This window comes from Parasteatoda tepidariorum, chromosome 12, assembly GCF_982258835.1.
Source record: "Parasteatoda tepidariorum strain Cologne lab strain chromosome 12, Ptep-v5.0, whole genome shotgun sequence".
In the NCBI taxonomy this organism is placed as follows: domain Eukaryota; kingdom Metazoa; phylum Arthropoda; class Arachnida; order Araneae; family Theridiidae; genus Parasteatoda; species Parasteatoda tepidariorum.
In genome coordinates, this window is record NC_141766.1 from 66,883,124 (window position 1) to 66,899,630 (window position 16,507).

The 16,507-nt window shown below is 28.1% G+C and overlaps 1 protein-coding gene across 5 annotated transcripts in view; it reads right to left on the minus strand.

Annotated features, from left to right (window-relative positions):
* fmt (phosphatase 6 regulatory subunit 1-like protein fmt) overlaps positions 1-16,507 on the minus strand; it is a 65,842-nt gene that overhangs the window by 39,848 nt on the left and 9,487 nt on the right. For all 5 annotated transcript variants that reach the window (XM_016072176.4, XM_016072175.4, XM_071188416.2 and 2 more), the window contains 5 exons: positions 8,613-8,744; positions 7,103-7,281; positions 6,013-6,126; positions 3,480-3,696; positions 2,036-2,188 (listed from right to left, as the gene is read on the minus strand). In XM_016072176.4, coding sequence (XP_015927662.2) covers positions 2,036-2,188; positions 3,480-3,696; positions 6,013-6,126; positions 7,103-7,281; positions 8,613-8,744 — 795 coding nt within the window. The remainder of the gene's footprint in view (positions 1-2,035; positions 2,189-3,479; positions 3,697-6,012; positions 6,127-7,102; positions 7,282-8,612; positions 8,745-16,507) is intronic.

Consider the following 16,507-nt stretch of genomic DNA (forward strand, 5'->3'; position numbering starts at 1 on the left):
TTTAAAAGTCAATTCAAAAGTCAAATTGAGTGTTACACAATAATTTCAATTGTGTAAGACTCAATATACTGCAAAAAGCGTAGGAGTTGACAATCCTGAATTTCAGACATTCTAAAACAAGTTTGGTTATACTAAAATTAAACTCCTCTTATCATAATTTACTCATTCACAATAGTATTTCATTAGTGTTGCAATCCTGAATTTCAGACATTCTAAAACAAGTTTGGTTATACTAAAATTAAACTCCTCTTATCATAATTTACTCATTCACAATAGTATTTCATTAGTGTTGCAGTTTTTGTATCTGAAACTTCACAGAAAGTAGTTTGGCAGATCTAAAAATCTGTATACTAAATTATATCAAAACTGGAAGTGTTTAGGTGGAGACTAATGCTCCATTTGACATGAAATGAACCATAATTAAATTAAATAACAGTATATGTTTACAAAAAACATAACAAAATCTAACATAACAAAAAATAAAAGTTTTATAATATAAATCTCTATTAAGATCAATTTTAACATATGCCTGTGAAACCTGGACCATATCTTGTATAGATGAGGCTATGTTGGGTACCTTTGAGAGAAAGATCTTGAGAAGTATTTTTGGGGGAATTCAAAAACATGGTGAGTAGCTTAGAAGATCAAATCTAGAGCTTTATCACTCATATAATGAACCTGACATTATTAACTTTATTAAACGACAAAGAATAAAAAAGGGCAGGCCACGTTATCAGAATGGACGAAAACCGTACCACAAAAAGTTATTAATGCCAGACCAGTTGGCACACGAAAAAGGGGCAGGTCAAATTTGAGATGGATAGATTGCTTAGAAAAAGACCTGTTGGTCTTAAAATCTAGAAAATACTAGCAGGAAAAAGGTTAGCTTGGAAAAAACTTCTTGAGAAGGCCAAGGCCCACCCTGGGCTGTGAGCCATTGATGATGATGGTTTGTTTACAAACACCAATAAATAGAAAAATTACCTGTATAACAAGCTTTGATTTTACCATAAATGTATACACATAATACAAATAACATTATTTTAAATCAAAAATAAGGTTTTTACATATTCAGGCGCTTCAAGTCAAAAGAACACTTTTGATTTACCTTCTATTTTCTTAAAATAACCAAAACACAGCAAAAAATTTCATTTAATGAGAAAAGTGAATTCAAATTAAGTAAATAAACAAGATTTTTTTTAAAAAAAAAAGAAAAAAAAAGTAGTTTTGAGATTTGTATACCGGTTAGATATTATGATTTTGCAGTATTTTCTAATCTTAACAAGAAATCAGATACCTAATTTAGTTTAATTCAATGTAAAATAAACTTCATACTGTTTTTAACACCATAAACATCACAAAATTGCAATTTAAAACATGATTAAGATTTGGGAAATCATAATAAAAAAGTTTGAAACAGTGGCAAATACACTATTTTCTCTTGTTTCTGTGAAGTTATGTTGTGTAAAAGGAGTAATGAGTAAGCAATTAAGATGAGAATGACTGGAAGGTAATGCTTTCATTCTTTGTAATTGAAATTTTGTCAGTTATTGAAAAGAAAAGAAAAAAAAATGCAAAATAAAAAAAGTTTGCAATTGCAGAAAAAAAAGTTTCTGCAAAAAGATTTGAGATACTTAATTAAAAAAATCTAAAACTTCAATATTTTCTTTGGAATTTTGTATTCAGACTCTGATATGAAAAATCACATCATTTAAAAATGGTTTTTCGGTATAATAAGTTAAATAATTAAGTAATATACCTTTGTGGTTCTTGTAAAAGGCAAATATTTTGACTGAAAAAAATAAAAACTACTATTCTATTCCCTGCTCAAGAAATGAGAAAAATAAATAGAAAAAAATTAAGTTTCAAATAAATTACTCAGTTCCCATTACATATCAGTATTTAATCTAAAAAAGCATTAAAAATTGAGATTTTAATATTGTTTCAGTTTTAATGTGGTGGGTAGTGAAACAGAAAGATGAGAAAGAAAAAAGATTTAAAAATAAATGAATGTAAGATTAAATATTATGCTTACCATAAGAACGATGATTGTTTTAAGTTCAGTCAATTTCACATTTACAGAATGATTGTTTGTGCCAAGTAATGCAGTGATCAAATGAGCGATTTCTAAACGACAGTTTCCAAGAGGTGGGTCTAAACAACCGATAGTTAATTTTATGGCAGGCTTCTAAAAATGAAAAATCATAACTTATAGCAAACATTATTGAAGGACAAACAAAATGAGAACTAAATCTCATACATAGTTGAGAAAAATGCACAGAAAATGTGTCTCAAAAAGTATGTTAGGTAAAACAAAAATAATAACTTGAATAAAAACTATATTACAAAGAAAATATCAAACAAAATTTCAATTTTAATCATGAAGGATCAGTTAATATTCATAGAAAATGTTTCACATCGCAAATTTTTTTTTTATACAACATAAATGAAAATTATCAAACATACTCTGATGAACAATAACTAAAAGATTTTTTTAAAGAAAGCAAAGCAGCCACAAGTTTTTCTCTTTCTAACATTTAAAATGTCTACGTTATAATGCTGATTAAAAAAATCTGGCTTTTGGCAAACTGTAGATGTCATTTGCAGGTTAATTAGAGTAAGCTTAACAGGCGCTAAGTGAGCTACAAGGCGGACTTTCCAATTAGCTTATATATGCTATATAGAACCCTATATTTTCTAGAATTTAACAAAAGCAAAAATTTCTTTAGATTGCCTATATATATATATATATATATATATATATATATACCAAGATTTTTTATTTGGTTATTCAGAATGGAAAATAGAAAGGGCATGATTTTCTACATTGGGGCATGATGGGCACATTTTTTCCAAGAATAATTAAACCAATATAATTCGGCAATCAGATTTTTCAGAGAAGTAGATTAAAACTAGACATTTGCTCATTTTTAAATGTTTGTAAAGTATTTTTATTTTTGCAAAACTTATATACTGATGCATATTTTTTTATAAAATATTTTTAAAAAAATATTAATTAGTTAAATATTTCGTTAGAAAGCATAATTCAAATGTTGAACAACTAAATATACTTGTTAGCTACATGTTAAAAGTATTAAACTTTGCTTTTAAACTTACTAAACTTTTGTTTTTAAACTTACTTAATTGAAATAAAATATTTTTTATTTTATCTCTCAGATTGATTAATCAAAAAGATACTGTAAAACACAATAGTTTAGTGCAATCATACTAAATAAAATTTAAGGTGCTTAAAAAAACACTGATATATTTTGAAGCAAATTGTAACAGGTAAATAACAATTAGTGTTATATATTTTAAACACTAAGTTACGTAGCACAAGTAAATGTGATACAAACATTTAAGTTATTCTTGTGGTTAACTTTAGACTTAGAAATCTATGTCCTATATTACACGAATAAGAGATTCCTAAATTAAATAGCAAAAGATCACAAAGTAATTGTTTATAATTTTCAACTTACAACTGGAGGTTTCAGAAGTAAACTATGAAAATCTTCTAAACGTGGAGTTATTGCAGTTAAAACATCATTTATACCACATCTTAATCTCTCAGCATCCAAAGCAGTCATTTGCTCTGTTTCACTCATTTTAGAAGTCACTGAAAAGCAAGATGGTGCATTATCTGCTTGTAGGGGCTGATCACCAAGTGAGGTTGGTATTTGTTGAATTCCAGATTGCCTAATTGTATATAAAAAAATTAGAAAAGCATATACCAGGAAATTAAAAAAATCATTGCCAAAATGAAAGGTTGAATCCAACAAACAAAAAATCAATTCAGTATGGAATATACAGTCAGGGGTCTATCAGGGTTTTTTTGAGAGGTACCTATTTTGTGAAAATTCAGACATAATTTCTGAAAATTCAAAAATATATTAAAAATTTAACACAAAAACATGGCAAAGTAAGAAAATATTTTCAAAAAAATAAAAATCACTTATGACTGATAAGTTTCTATATGTGTTTCCTCATATATTCAAAAATAATGTTGCTAATGTAAAATTTTGGGCATAAAATTTTTTCCAAATTTAGAACTTACTTAATCAAAAGTATTTTATTAATTAAAGTATCAGAACTTGCTTATAAAAGTACCACTGCTTTTCCTAAAGTTGAATTTGTGAAGGTACCACTAATAGGTAGTAAATTTGCCCTAAACAGACTCCTGACAGTGACGAAGCCAGAAAATTTTCAAGGGGGTAGGGGTTAAAATTTAAAGTTTCAATTTCTTAATAAATCAATACAATTTCTTAATTTAGTAAAATAATCAGTAGAATAACAGCAAAAATTTCAACTAAAAAATTACTTTTAAATGATCACTAGAAGTTCCCTGATCATTTATTGATATAAAGAATCTATTATCAACCACAATTTCGATTATGGACAGAAGAATTTGCTTGATTTAAGTGGAACTTTGCGTTTAATAACAATAGTCATATCATGATAGATATCCCTGTGGCAGAATTTTTTCGAACTATATGCAACAAAACTCTCAAGCACTAATATCATTCTGCAAGATACATTTAATAATAACAAACATATATGTTACTAATTTAAAATAACAAAAGCACTGTGTTTTCCAAAAACAAAACTATAAAATATTTTTTTAATTGAGCATGCAATTACTTTTTATTCTAATATTATGGGTGATATTCCAGCATTTTGCTTGGGGGGGGGGGGAGCGCACAAGTTATTTCCTTCCTCGTATTTCGTAATTATCACAATAAAAAAAATTATTAAAAATCATGAAATCCATCCAAAGTAGTAATTGCCAAAAAAAAAGATCGACAATGAAATCACAAGAATCGATTCTTCAAATGCGTGCTTTGTTTTGAGATTAGGTTGTTGTAATAAATAATATCGTATGAAAAATATCGGATTTAAAAATTATCAATAGAAATTAATACCAATAGCTACCAATAATTTGATAGAATTATTGCCTTAAAAAGTAAATACTCAAACGCAGGATTCGAATTTTCCATATTGTTTGAAATATATCGGGATATTTACAAAACCGGGTGCAAATCAATATCAATAACTGCCGGTAATATAGATTTAAATATTACCTGCAAATTTCTGTAGAAAAGAAAATTAAATTTTTTTGCGGGAAAATTTTTAATTTAATTAATTAATTTTGCGGGAAAATTTAAATTTTTCTGACATTCTAAACGTTCTGCGACAATGTCGCCGTGTCACTGCAATTCTGCCATGAGGATAGCTAGAAGTAAAATTTATCTTCTAAAGGAATTTATGAATCAAAATTTCTACTACTTCCCGGCTAGAGTGCTTAAAAGTTCAACGGCAGCTCTTACCTGATGATTTAAACCTGATGATTCAAATTTCAATCATTTTCTAACAATAACGGAAAATTTCGATTCCTATTGTGTGCCTGATTTGCCCTAGCATTTCGACCATTGTATGGGATACAGCATTCTGTATGGGGTGCAAATTTTCCCCAAAAGCCTAAGTGATTAGGTTATTTTAACTTTGCTGTAGATGCTAAAATAGCATTATGCTATACGTCATGAGCCAGTTAAGATTGATGTGAAGTAAACTTCTAGCAATCTAAGTTTATGTATATAAAATAGAGTGAATCTTAAAAGAACATGTCAATTTATTTACAAATGCATAAAATTCTAGTTGTTTTATTTTTAATAATTTAAAGTGAAATAAAAGTATGCTATAAAAGTTAAGGGCTTCTTAAAAAGTTAAGGAAAAATCTTTCTTTACATGTTGAAATATATAAATTTTTTTCAAGTATTCTACAAAGCGATCATCAAATAAATTATATGTCTAATGTTTAACAAATATTTTTAAACTTTTAATAAATTTAGGTGTTAATTTTCAAATTGTTTGAAAATAATGAAATATTTCATCAATAATCATTATGAGCGAAAATCAAAGATATAAAAGTAATATTTATCCACACAATTAGTATATTTTACAATAAACAATGAAATCAAAGAGTGAAAACCAAAATAATTAAAATATTATACCTACCCTTGTTTCTTAAAAGAAAGCAACGACAAAAGAACTGGAATACCATTGACAACAGCATGTTCTTTTCTTGTATCTTTTAACATATGATTTAGAAGATCAGTAATAACTTCAACTCTAGAATATTTAAAATACATATATTAATACTACTACAATAATAAACTATATTTCTGATTATAATCCTTCAGATTAATATCAGTAATTTAAAAATGAACAATTACTAGGGCCCTGTACATTATTTGGAACTTTATTTTAAATTATGCAACAAGGATATTGCAGTTTACTAAATTTAATTTTTACAACAGTGATAATTTAATTACAATAAAATACAGCTTTTTTACAGCCTACAGAATTAGACAACATGAAGAGCACTTGCTTTGCTTTTCTTAAGTTCTAGAAATCTCTCTGAGACTACCTCTGAATTTCAGACTCTGATGTATTAGGTTAAGGTTATAAGGCTACATTCTGAAAATGTTTGCTTACAGTCACTTAACAAATCGACTTATTTAAAACTGAAACGCTATCATTAAATCATACATTTAGTGATAAGCTCCTGCCTCACTCTTACCCACATTACATAGTCCTGATTACTTGCAAAGCCTTTAATAGTAATTTTTGTAGCTGTTTATTGCTCAAACATTTATTTAAAAAATGGACAAAGCAACCCAATTAATGGCGCTTAAAAAATTTTCAGCATTCAAAATACCTTTAAAAAAGACCCATAAAAACTAATATTTAAAGTAAATATCTAAATAACTATACAAATTTCTAAAAAAGGAAAAAAATTTAAGCTAATTATGGAAAAAGAAATTTTTTTTTAGTTTAAGCATTTCTTGTTGATTTATGATTATTCTTGTTGATTTATGAAGACTGATTTATGTTGTCGACCTCATGACTTTGCATTTTTATAACACGTATAATTATGATGCTTTTGCTTAATAATAAAGGGCAAAAACTCTATCATCAGCATGGGTTATTAAAAAATTACAATAAAAATAAACAATAGCTCGAAGCTATGCAAATAAAAACTTTAAAGAAAAAAATAAACTATCAAAGTTGAGAAAAACTTTATATATTTCATAACAATGCTTACGATTCAATTGCTTCTAATAATGGATTAGGATCAGCTTTTTCTTGCAGCAGTGACATGTGTTCCCTAGACATTTTTATTATATCACAAAGAGAATGAGAGGCGTTACAGTTAAATTCTTCATCATATTCAAGATCAATTCTGCTAACAAGCTGCTGAATGAGTTTTTGTTCATTGAGCCACTGTATAAGAAAGATATCTTTATTTATAAAATGTATAAAAAAATAATACAAAATAAATATAAAAAAATCTACTTTTAACTACTTAAAAATTAAATCTTGATCAAATATTATGAAATAAAAAGTTTTTTGCTGTAAAAATAGTGTTTTCTTATTTTTACCTTTCATTTTTCATCAAAATATGTGATAAAGCTAATTTTTGATCAACAAAAGACAGTATGATGTCCCCTATGAGTGCAGTGATGAATTCCAATTTGTAATAAAATATAAACTCAGTCACTGTGACATTTTTAAATTTGGTTAAAATAAAATTAAATCAAATGTGGTTTTACAACCAGACACGAATTTAGAATTGAGGCAATTTTGTCCAAAGTCACATGGCTTTTAAAATCCTGATTTTTCAATACTATGACACTCGAATTTTGAATCGCGTCTTAAATATGTGATTTTTTTCAGTAGTTGTTGCTATTGATTTCAACACTGTTATTTTGGTTACTTAGCCTCATTATTTTTATTACAATCTTATTATGACAACCTGGCAGCAAGATTAATTTTTTTTGAACAAGATTATGAAGATGACTATTTAAACTTTGAACCTGAAGAAAACAAATATGTGCCATGGCACAGAATTTTCCAGGAAATTACATTATGATAGAAATAAACAAGAAGCACACAGCAAGCTTGATTTTATAATGTGAACAATACAATAAAACAAGATACACTAAATAATGTAAGCAAGTAATGATAACAAAACATCTCAGAATTTTATACAAAATGTGTTTGCTTCATGAACCAATTTACAATGCGCTGGACATTTTGCATATCATTAAAATGAAGAAATAGTAACAAGCTTAGTCGAAAAATTTCTTCTCCTTAACTAAAACGCAAAAAGTTATACGAAGGACGTATTACTCCTTCAAAAAAAAATTATTTCAACCTTGAGTTTTCTTTTTACATTGTGGCAAGTTAGGAAAAAGCATAATTAATAAGAGGGAAGATCCAACTGATCAGTCAAAATATTTCCATCAGATATGAGTCTCAGCTTGGAATAGCAAAAACTGGAGCCAAAATGCGTAAAAATTGGCAGTTATGCAGATATTTCTTAAAGCCTACTCAGTTTTACTTAATCTTACTATAAACAACTTTAAGTTTTTAAAAATAAATCAAGTATAATCAAATTTATTCTTCAAATCTTCTTTCCTTCATATCTTAAAATAAATAAAAAAGATATAATCCTCATGCTTATAATATATATTATTTAGATATTTTTTTAAACAGCTACATCATTATTTTAACAAATAATAATTATATTTGGTAAATAATCTGTATATTACCTTAATTATTGTAGTCCTCATGTCATTGTTTTCTATAGCTATAAAACGGAGTAATAGATCCATTATTGCAGAAGTGTTCAAATGCTTTAGCATAAGATTTACAAAGTCTGTATCTTTAAGATAATTGAATATCTGGAAACAAAAATAGTAGTAAAAATTTTATTTAGAATTGGAGAAAATGAACTTTAAAAATATATAAAACTGACAAACAAAAATATTAAAAAAAAGATATTTGTTATTACAGATCATTGCCATGTAAAATTCAAGCTAAAAATTTGTTCAACATATGCTAAAAACTTGGTAAAAACTTAAAAAACTATTTTCAACTACATGACCCTCTGGCATGGGCATTTCTGATTCCAAACAATGAATTATTATTCAAAATCTTCTTGAATAATGAATAAAGATTTATTCATTAGTCAGAAATATTTTGAATAAAGAATAAATCACTCATTATTTTCAAGTATTATTCTTTATTCATTAGTCAAGAATAAGTGAATAACTCAATGATCAACAGAAATAGACATGGAGTACTCTAATTGATTACGGTTGTGACAACAACTACTAATAAAAAGTACATAGTAATATACTACTTGTAATAATTTTTATAATTTACAAGTGATGATTTGAGATAAAAAGTGATTATGATTACCTGTAATCACAACAAGACACAATAACTGGTATATGGATCCAAATATTTTATTATAAGAAATCAATGTAATCAATATGTACGATTATAAGCAGACATTTTTACTCACAATCCTAATCTAATGATTACAAGTACTCTCAAATATGAATAAGTGTAAAAATAGTTACTGCACGAAAAGATAAATATGTTGTACATACATGCACACTTACACAACAAGCATTGTATATAAATGCTTGCATGAATAAGTAAAAAAAGTTATATGTTTACATACATTGTTATTAGATAGTATATCCGCACTTACGTATGTTGTATGTACAGTCCGCAAAAAAAAAAAAAGATATCACCCTGAATAACTTTTGTTCTAATGATCGGATTTTCACGATCTGAGTGTCAATCTTAATGGTTCCTGGGGGTGACCTCAAATATGCTAATTAATTAGTGCTAACTATTAATTAAGTTACGAAATCAGACACAAAAACGTACTTTCTCTGAATAAACATGTATTTTTTTTTACATATTTGGAATAAATATTTGGAAATTTCGAAAAAAATGGGTTGTAAATTAGGTCGCAATAAGGATTTATATATCTGGCGATGGTTTAAAAATATGCCAAATTACCTCGCCATAGAAGGGGAAATAATTTATAACAACCATAAAGAAACTGAATGAATGACAAGATGGGAAAAGATAGTGCTTCTCGTTGCTGAGCAACTAAAAGAATTTTTCGCCTTGCTTTCTGGGCTTTTTTCTTCTTTTTTTTTTAAATCTCCTTTAAAAAGGAAATTTAAATAAATTAATAAATTATTTTTGATTCTCCAAGATTATAGAATCTTTGAATTTTTAACTGACATTATTTATTTTTTTAAAGCTGTTTTAATGTAATTTGTATGACAGTTTTGAATTAAAACCAAATTTTCATAAGTTATCATAAATTTATGAAGAGTTGTAGGGTTAAATGCTTTTGCCCCTCACTTCGAGTTTCTTAGGAAAGGAAAAAAAAGTGATCAAGCAAAGGTGGACCTGAAAAAAGATAGCTATTCTGATGCATAATCGCAAAATTTTATAGAAATCACGGTATTTATTTTCGATAAAATTGTAAAACTTAATAAATGTTATATGGCATTTTAAAAGCATTTTGATATATATATATATATATATATATATATATATATATATATATATATCAGGGTGCGTAGCCAAATCTTTGAATAAAAAATAAGCACTTTTTAAAAACTTTTTAAGCACTTTACAAAAATTTTCAAGCACTCAAAAAATCCATATTCGATCAATGATATTATTGAAAAACAAAAACTTTTTATGAACAGTTTTAGCATTGAAAAAAATCAAAAAAGATAGGAGCGTAAATCGAAACAATCATGACTTTCCCACATCACCGAGTGAATTCAACTTGACCCTGAACTCAGAACAAAAGTACCCTTACCCCCTACGTCAAAAAAGGTGTTAGAAGTAAAATAAAATAAACAAGAATAAAATTAAAATAAATTAAAAAAGAAAACATTTCATAAGGATCTGATATTATCTGAATTGGAGCACTCGGGTTTCGGTTACAAGTGTGCGCGCATGCGCAAGTCATAACGTGGGTACGACATGAAGTCAGCGTTAATGATTACGTAGCAAACTCAGTGTTTTCACTACAGCGCGAGAACGCGAGAATCTCGCATATTTTTTTCTTTTCTCGCATTAAAAAATGATTACCGCGAGAAATTCGCGTATTCTATAAATCAATTTCAAAATTCGCGAAATTCTCGCATTTTGGAAAAAGTTTCGAATTACGTCATTTAGAATAAAATCCGCTTCACTTTTCTTCCTGGATCTTCATTATTTTCAACACTTGCCCCGTTATCTAGCTTCCCTATTTACCAGTAGGTATTGTTCAGAACCTTTTCGAACAACAGAACACAACCCCTCCGAACCACGGAACCCCTTTCAGAACACATTTCTCTGCAATCACGTGATTACTGTAGGTATGGTTTTTCATGTAAGACGCTCAAATTTTTTTATGCACTAATGTAAGATGGACAAATACCTAGTAAAGGCAAAATCTTCTATGATGATGCAGCAAAAATATTCAATGCTTTAAAAAATAGAAGACGTTAAAAATGTATTATAATAAAAGAAATGATTTTTTTTCCAAGTCTATTTGTATTTTTTCAGTTTTTAGAAATATCACTTAACTTTCTGAAAACTCACCCTGTTTTTGAGAAAGGGTGAGAAATTCTCACCCATTTTTCTTCTATGATGAAAACGCTGAAACTCCCCATTTTTCGTGAAATGCATGGGATCCACCAGACATCACTGAAGGGGGGAAAAATTATTCAGAAAAATAGCACATTTTAAAAACGCAAGCTGAAAAAAGCACCTTTAAAAGCTTTTAAAAACGAAATCTCCAAAAAAGCACCTTTAAGTACTTTTTACAAACGCTACGCACCCTGTATATATATATATATATATATCGTACATTTTCCTGATATAGCAATATTTTTTTGAACTGTGCAAAAGTTTAGAAATCATACAAACAACTTTTAAAGAAAATATTTTCAACTTTTTAAGACAAAAGGGTAACTTAAAAGGGTTAGCGCACAAGATTAACTTTGAATGTTGAATTAAAATTGCATGCCCATAGTTTTTTGTTCATTTAAAAAACAAAACAATCAGTTAAATTTTTCCCCTGTGCGCACATACGCATTTACTTTTCATTACTCGAATAAATAAGAAGCAATAAAAAAAATAAAATTAATAATTTATTTTCATTTTTCGTAAACAATAGTATTTTTAGTAAATAGTCAGCTGTTCTGCTACGAATGATATTGTGTGTGATCAATAGAATATTTTTAATTTCTTAACAAGATTTAATTCTCAGATAGCTGGCAATAATTCTAAGTTTTCTTTCAATAAGAACTTAGCAATAATTTAAAAAATAAATTTTATTTTAAAGAAAAACATAAATTAAAGTACTTAAACGATTGATTAGTATATTATTTGAAAAAAATATACATAATAGAATTTAAAGAAAATTGAATTAAAATGCAATAAAAAAGTTAGAAAAATAATTCTGCGAAACACGCACAGACAGGTAATTTACAAATTTATTTTAAGATTAAGGCGATATATAAGATGTAAAGAAGTTTTAAAAAACTCTACTCTAAACTCAGCTGCACGACAGCCCATGGAGGGCCAAGGCCTACTGTGCCAATCTCAGTTTTCTGGACCTAGAGCTCTCGGGTGCAGGAGCAGATGTTCCGGTCAGGTGGTCAGCCGAACGCGGAACCCCCAGTGTTTAGTTCCCAATCATGCTTGGTACTTATTTATCGACCCACTGTAGGGATGAAAGGCTGAGTCAGCCTTGCCCGGCCGGAGGAACGACAGCGCGAAGCGCTACCGCTCAGCCAACGGGCGAAGTTTTAAGATGATTAAAAATTTTGACTACGCATTCGTATTAATAATTATAAAATATATATTCAAGAAATTGATAAATGTATTATTCCAAATCTATGCATACGTATGTATATTATTGAAATTGTATCAGTTATTGAAAAAGAAAATCAAAAATTAAAAAATAATCACATTAAGTAAGCACAATCTGGTGCATAATCATATTCTATCAGAAGCACGCCTTTATAAAACTAGACATTCGTTGAATAAAGTGTTTTTTATTCAAAATGTTTTATTCATAATTTCTTTACTAAATTACAAATAAATTATTAAATGACTAAAAAGAAACATCGTATTTTATAGTTTGAAAGAAATAAAAATAAAAAGATTAGCAAACGATTATTAGCGAAAAAAATATGAATGAAATTTTACACTACGTGCGCGAAGTCAAGTTCCTCGCAAGTTTATCACATTTTAATATTAATCGCCCCATTTAATCATTTTTTTATTGTCGCCAAATTATTTTTTTAAAAATAATTAATTTTAATTTTTTTCAGCTTCTAATAAATAAAAACAGTTGAAACCTTAGATTTTTCTATTGAAAAATATGTAGATTATAATGGTATAAAAAAATTCATACCTTAATTCAAAATTTTTTCATCCTCAATTTAATTAAATAATAAAAAATAATTATTAATTATTAAAAATTATTTTTTTTCATGAAATTATCTTTGGGTAAATGAGTTTTATGAGTGGGCGCAATTTTCTTCAAATTGCTTTATTAGTTTTGAAAATATGACTAAAAACGTAAAAAGTGAAATTAACATTAACGGGTACGAACTTTGGATCGCTCTCCTGACCAAACTATGGGTACCATATTTCCCAGATTGCGGCTACCCCCTATATTTTGAAGATTAGGAATCCAAATATGTAAAAAAAAGTACATGTTTATTCAGAGAAAGTACGTTTTTGTGTCTGATTTCGTAACTTAATTAATAGTTAGCACTAATTAATTAGCATATTTGAAGTCACCCCCGGAAACCATCAAGATTGACACTTAGATCGTGAAAATCCGATCATTAGAACAAAAGTTATTCAGGGTGATATCTTTATTTTTTTGCGGACTGTACAAGTGTACTTACAATGTACAAAATATGTGTACACGTGTATACATAAATAGTACTCACAATATATGTTAGTATGCACAGCTACATACAATATATGCAAGTATGTAAGCAAACATACGTGTGTATATATATACATATATACAACACACGAGGTGTGAAAATTAAATAACCCGACTGAACATGCCCTAGCCATTAAGCTTGGTGCTGAGAAGCGGAAATAGAATGTAGTTTACCTAGATGCTTACAGTGCAAATGGCTCCTCCCTCTATCTAGGATAGTTTATTTTTCATCCTATGCCTGCGAAATGACGCGATCATGATAAACTTAAAGATTGAGCAGCGCATTAACTTGACATTTCTTGTGAAAAAACTCGTAACTGAATGTTTCAAATTGTTAAAGGAGGTGTTTAGCGATAATTGCGCATCATGTAGTCATATTTTTGGATGGCGCAAACCATTTTCCGAAGGTCCAGATATTGTCGGAGATTAACATTCTGGTCGTCCGGTGACTTCACGATTCTGTTGAAATTGAGAAAATTAATTGAAACAGAAATATTTTCTGCTGAAATTGATGAAAGAATTGATTAAAACATTAAAAAAACTAACAAAATTGTGTGTGAGTGCAGGCATTCGAGTGTTCAAATGATTTCAGATACAACGAACAATGATGGAAAAACAATAAGAAAAATCTTAACCGAAAATTTACGTTATGACAAAGGTTTGCGCAATACTGGTACCAAAAACTTGACACACCAGGCACAAAATGCGCTTTGTGAAACAGTTCATGGCTGACAAGCACATTAATGTGTTCGAGCATCCTCCATGCTCACCAGATCTCGCACCATGCAAAATCTACTTTTTCAAAAGTTAAAAGTGCATTGGAGAGAACACATTTTTATTTTGCAGAAGATGTGAAGGCAAAAAAGACAGACTTTCTGAAGCAGGTGCGACCTAATGACCTGCATCATAGCTTTGAACAATGGAAAACTGGTAAGCACTGATGTATTAATAGGGAAGGTGACTGAAAGATAGATATTTGTGTGTGTATATATGTGTGTGTAGTTTTTTGGACGCCAGGTACAAGAAAAATAATGAAAAAGTACTATCAAGTACAGTTTCTAAGCATAATAGCTAGAACCAAAAAATTATTATTTATACGAGATTGATAAACATATCTATAAACTTTAAATAGTAAATTGGTGACATTAACTAGTAAACAAGAGTAAAAAAAAAAAACTATTTCACTCAGTTTTCCTCTGAAATCATTAAAAAGACTTTTAAGCACAATATTGTACTTGCTGATATATCTCATGTGTGGCAGTTAGACATGATCTGAAAGTGGTTTCTATGTTACTTAAGCAGTTAAAAAAAGTACACAAAATTTCTCTGGTTTCTTTGTGAACAGAGACAAAAAACATTATAATAAAAAAGAATGGGCAATCAGGAAAACATTCAATGCTAGAGTTAAATTTAATCAAAGGGAAATGTTGATGACTAAAAAAAAAGCATTACTTCAATTTTATCACATAATACTAGGCCCAATGAAATGAAAGTATTAAACAAAACAAAAAAAGTGAATGCCTCAAATATCTTTACAAACAGTTCCCAGATTTATCTGACGTAAAACTGAAAAAAGAAGTGTTTGTTAGACCAGATAACACGAAGATTAAAGATTTTGAGACTTAATTGAAACAAAAAGAAAAGTCTAGGCAGTTTCAGGGCTTAAAAACTTTTTATTTTATTTTGTAAAAGCCTAGTCCATCTAGGGTTTTTCAGAAATATTTTAAATATTCCTGAATCTTTAATGAGAATGCAGAATTTGCTTCTAACATGAAAGTTAAATACTTAGTAACTATTTATAACATTAATTGCAATTCAACCCTTTTTTGGGGGGGGGGGTTGAAATTGCTACAAAATTTTTTTTATTTATTGATGACTAACAGATTGTTGCATAAAAAATTAAATTTGCTCAATTAAAATGGAACAAAACTTTTTATTCGATTAACACAGGTTCAGTTCCAGAGTCTATTTGGAACAAAATTTAAACATAATTATTTTTTCCATTTATCATAGAAAATATACAATTTTGTTTTTGAAATTCCCATTCCCATAGTTAAATATATTTTGCCAGATTGTTTGGCAATATTGTGTTAAGTGAATTCCTACCAATACTTACATGTTCCATTATTTTAAATGTATAATTTGACTGGAGACAGTTTTATGTAAAACTTATATAAAAGTAAACCTAACTTATTTTAAAATGATTTTCAAAAAATGTTACATAATAAGGTAATATTAGAGGATTACTTTATAATAAAAGAATACCACTTTTAAATTTAAGCCTTTAATTTGGAATAAAAAACAGAATATAATAATAGTAGAGAATAATATTAAAGAAGGACAATAAATTTCCCCAGTATATACTATTAAATAATAAATAAATATCTTAAAGGTATTTGTTAATAAAGGAATTTTCTGGGGTGTAGGAATGTGGAAAAATTGTTTTAAACCATTTAATTTATACATTACATTGGGTAAAACATTTTGTACATTTGTTATGAACATAAATTGCCACTTTGTGCCCATAATTGACTGAGCCACTTTGGCGAACACTGGACAATATGTAGTTAATAAAATAAAAAAGAAATTTTATTGAGGTAAATATGCCAGCAAATTAAAGTTATGCATTTTACCAATTTCCAGTTTCTCATAATTTCTTTTTTTTTT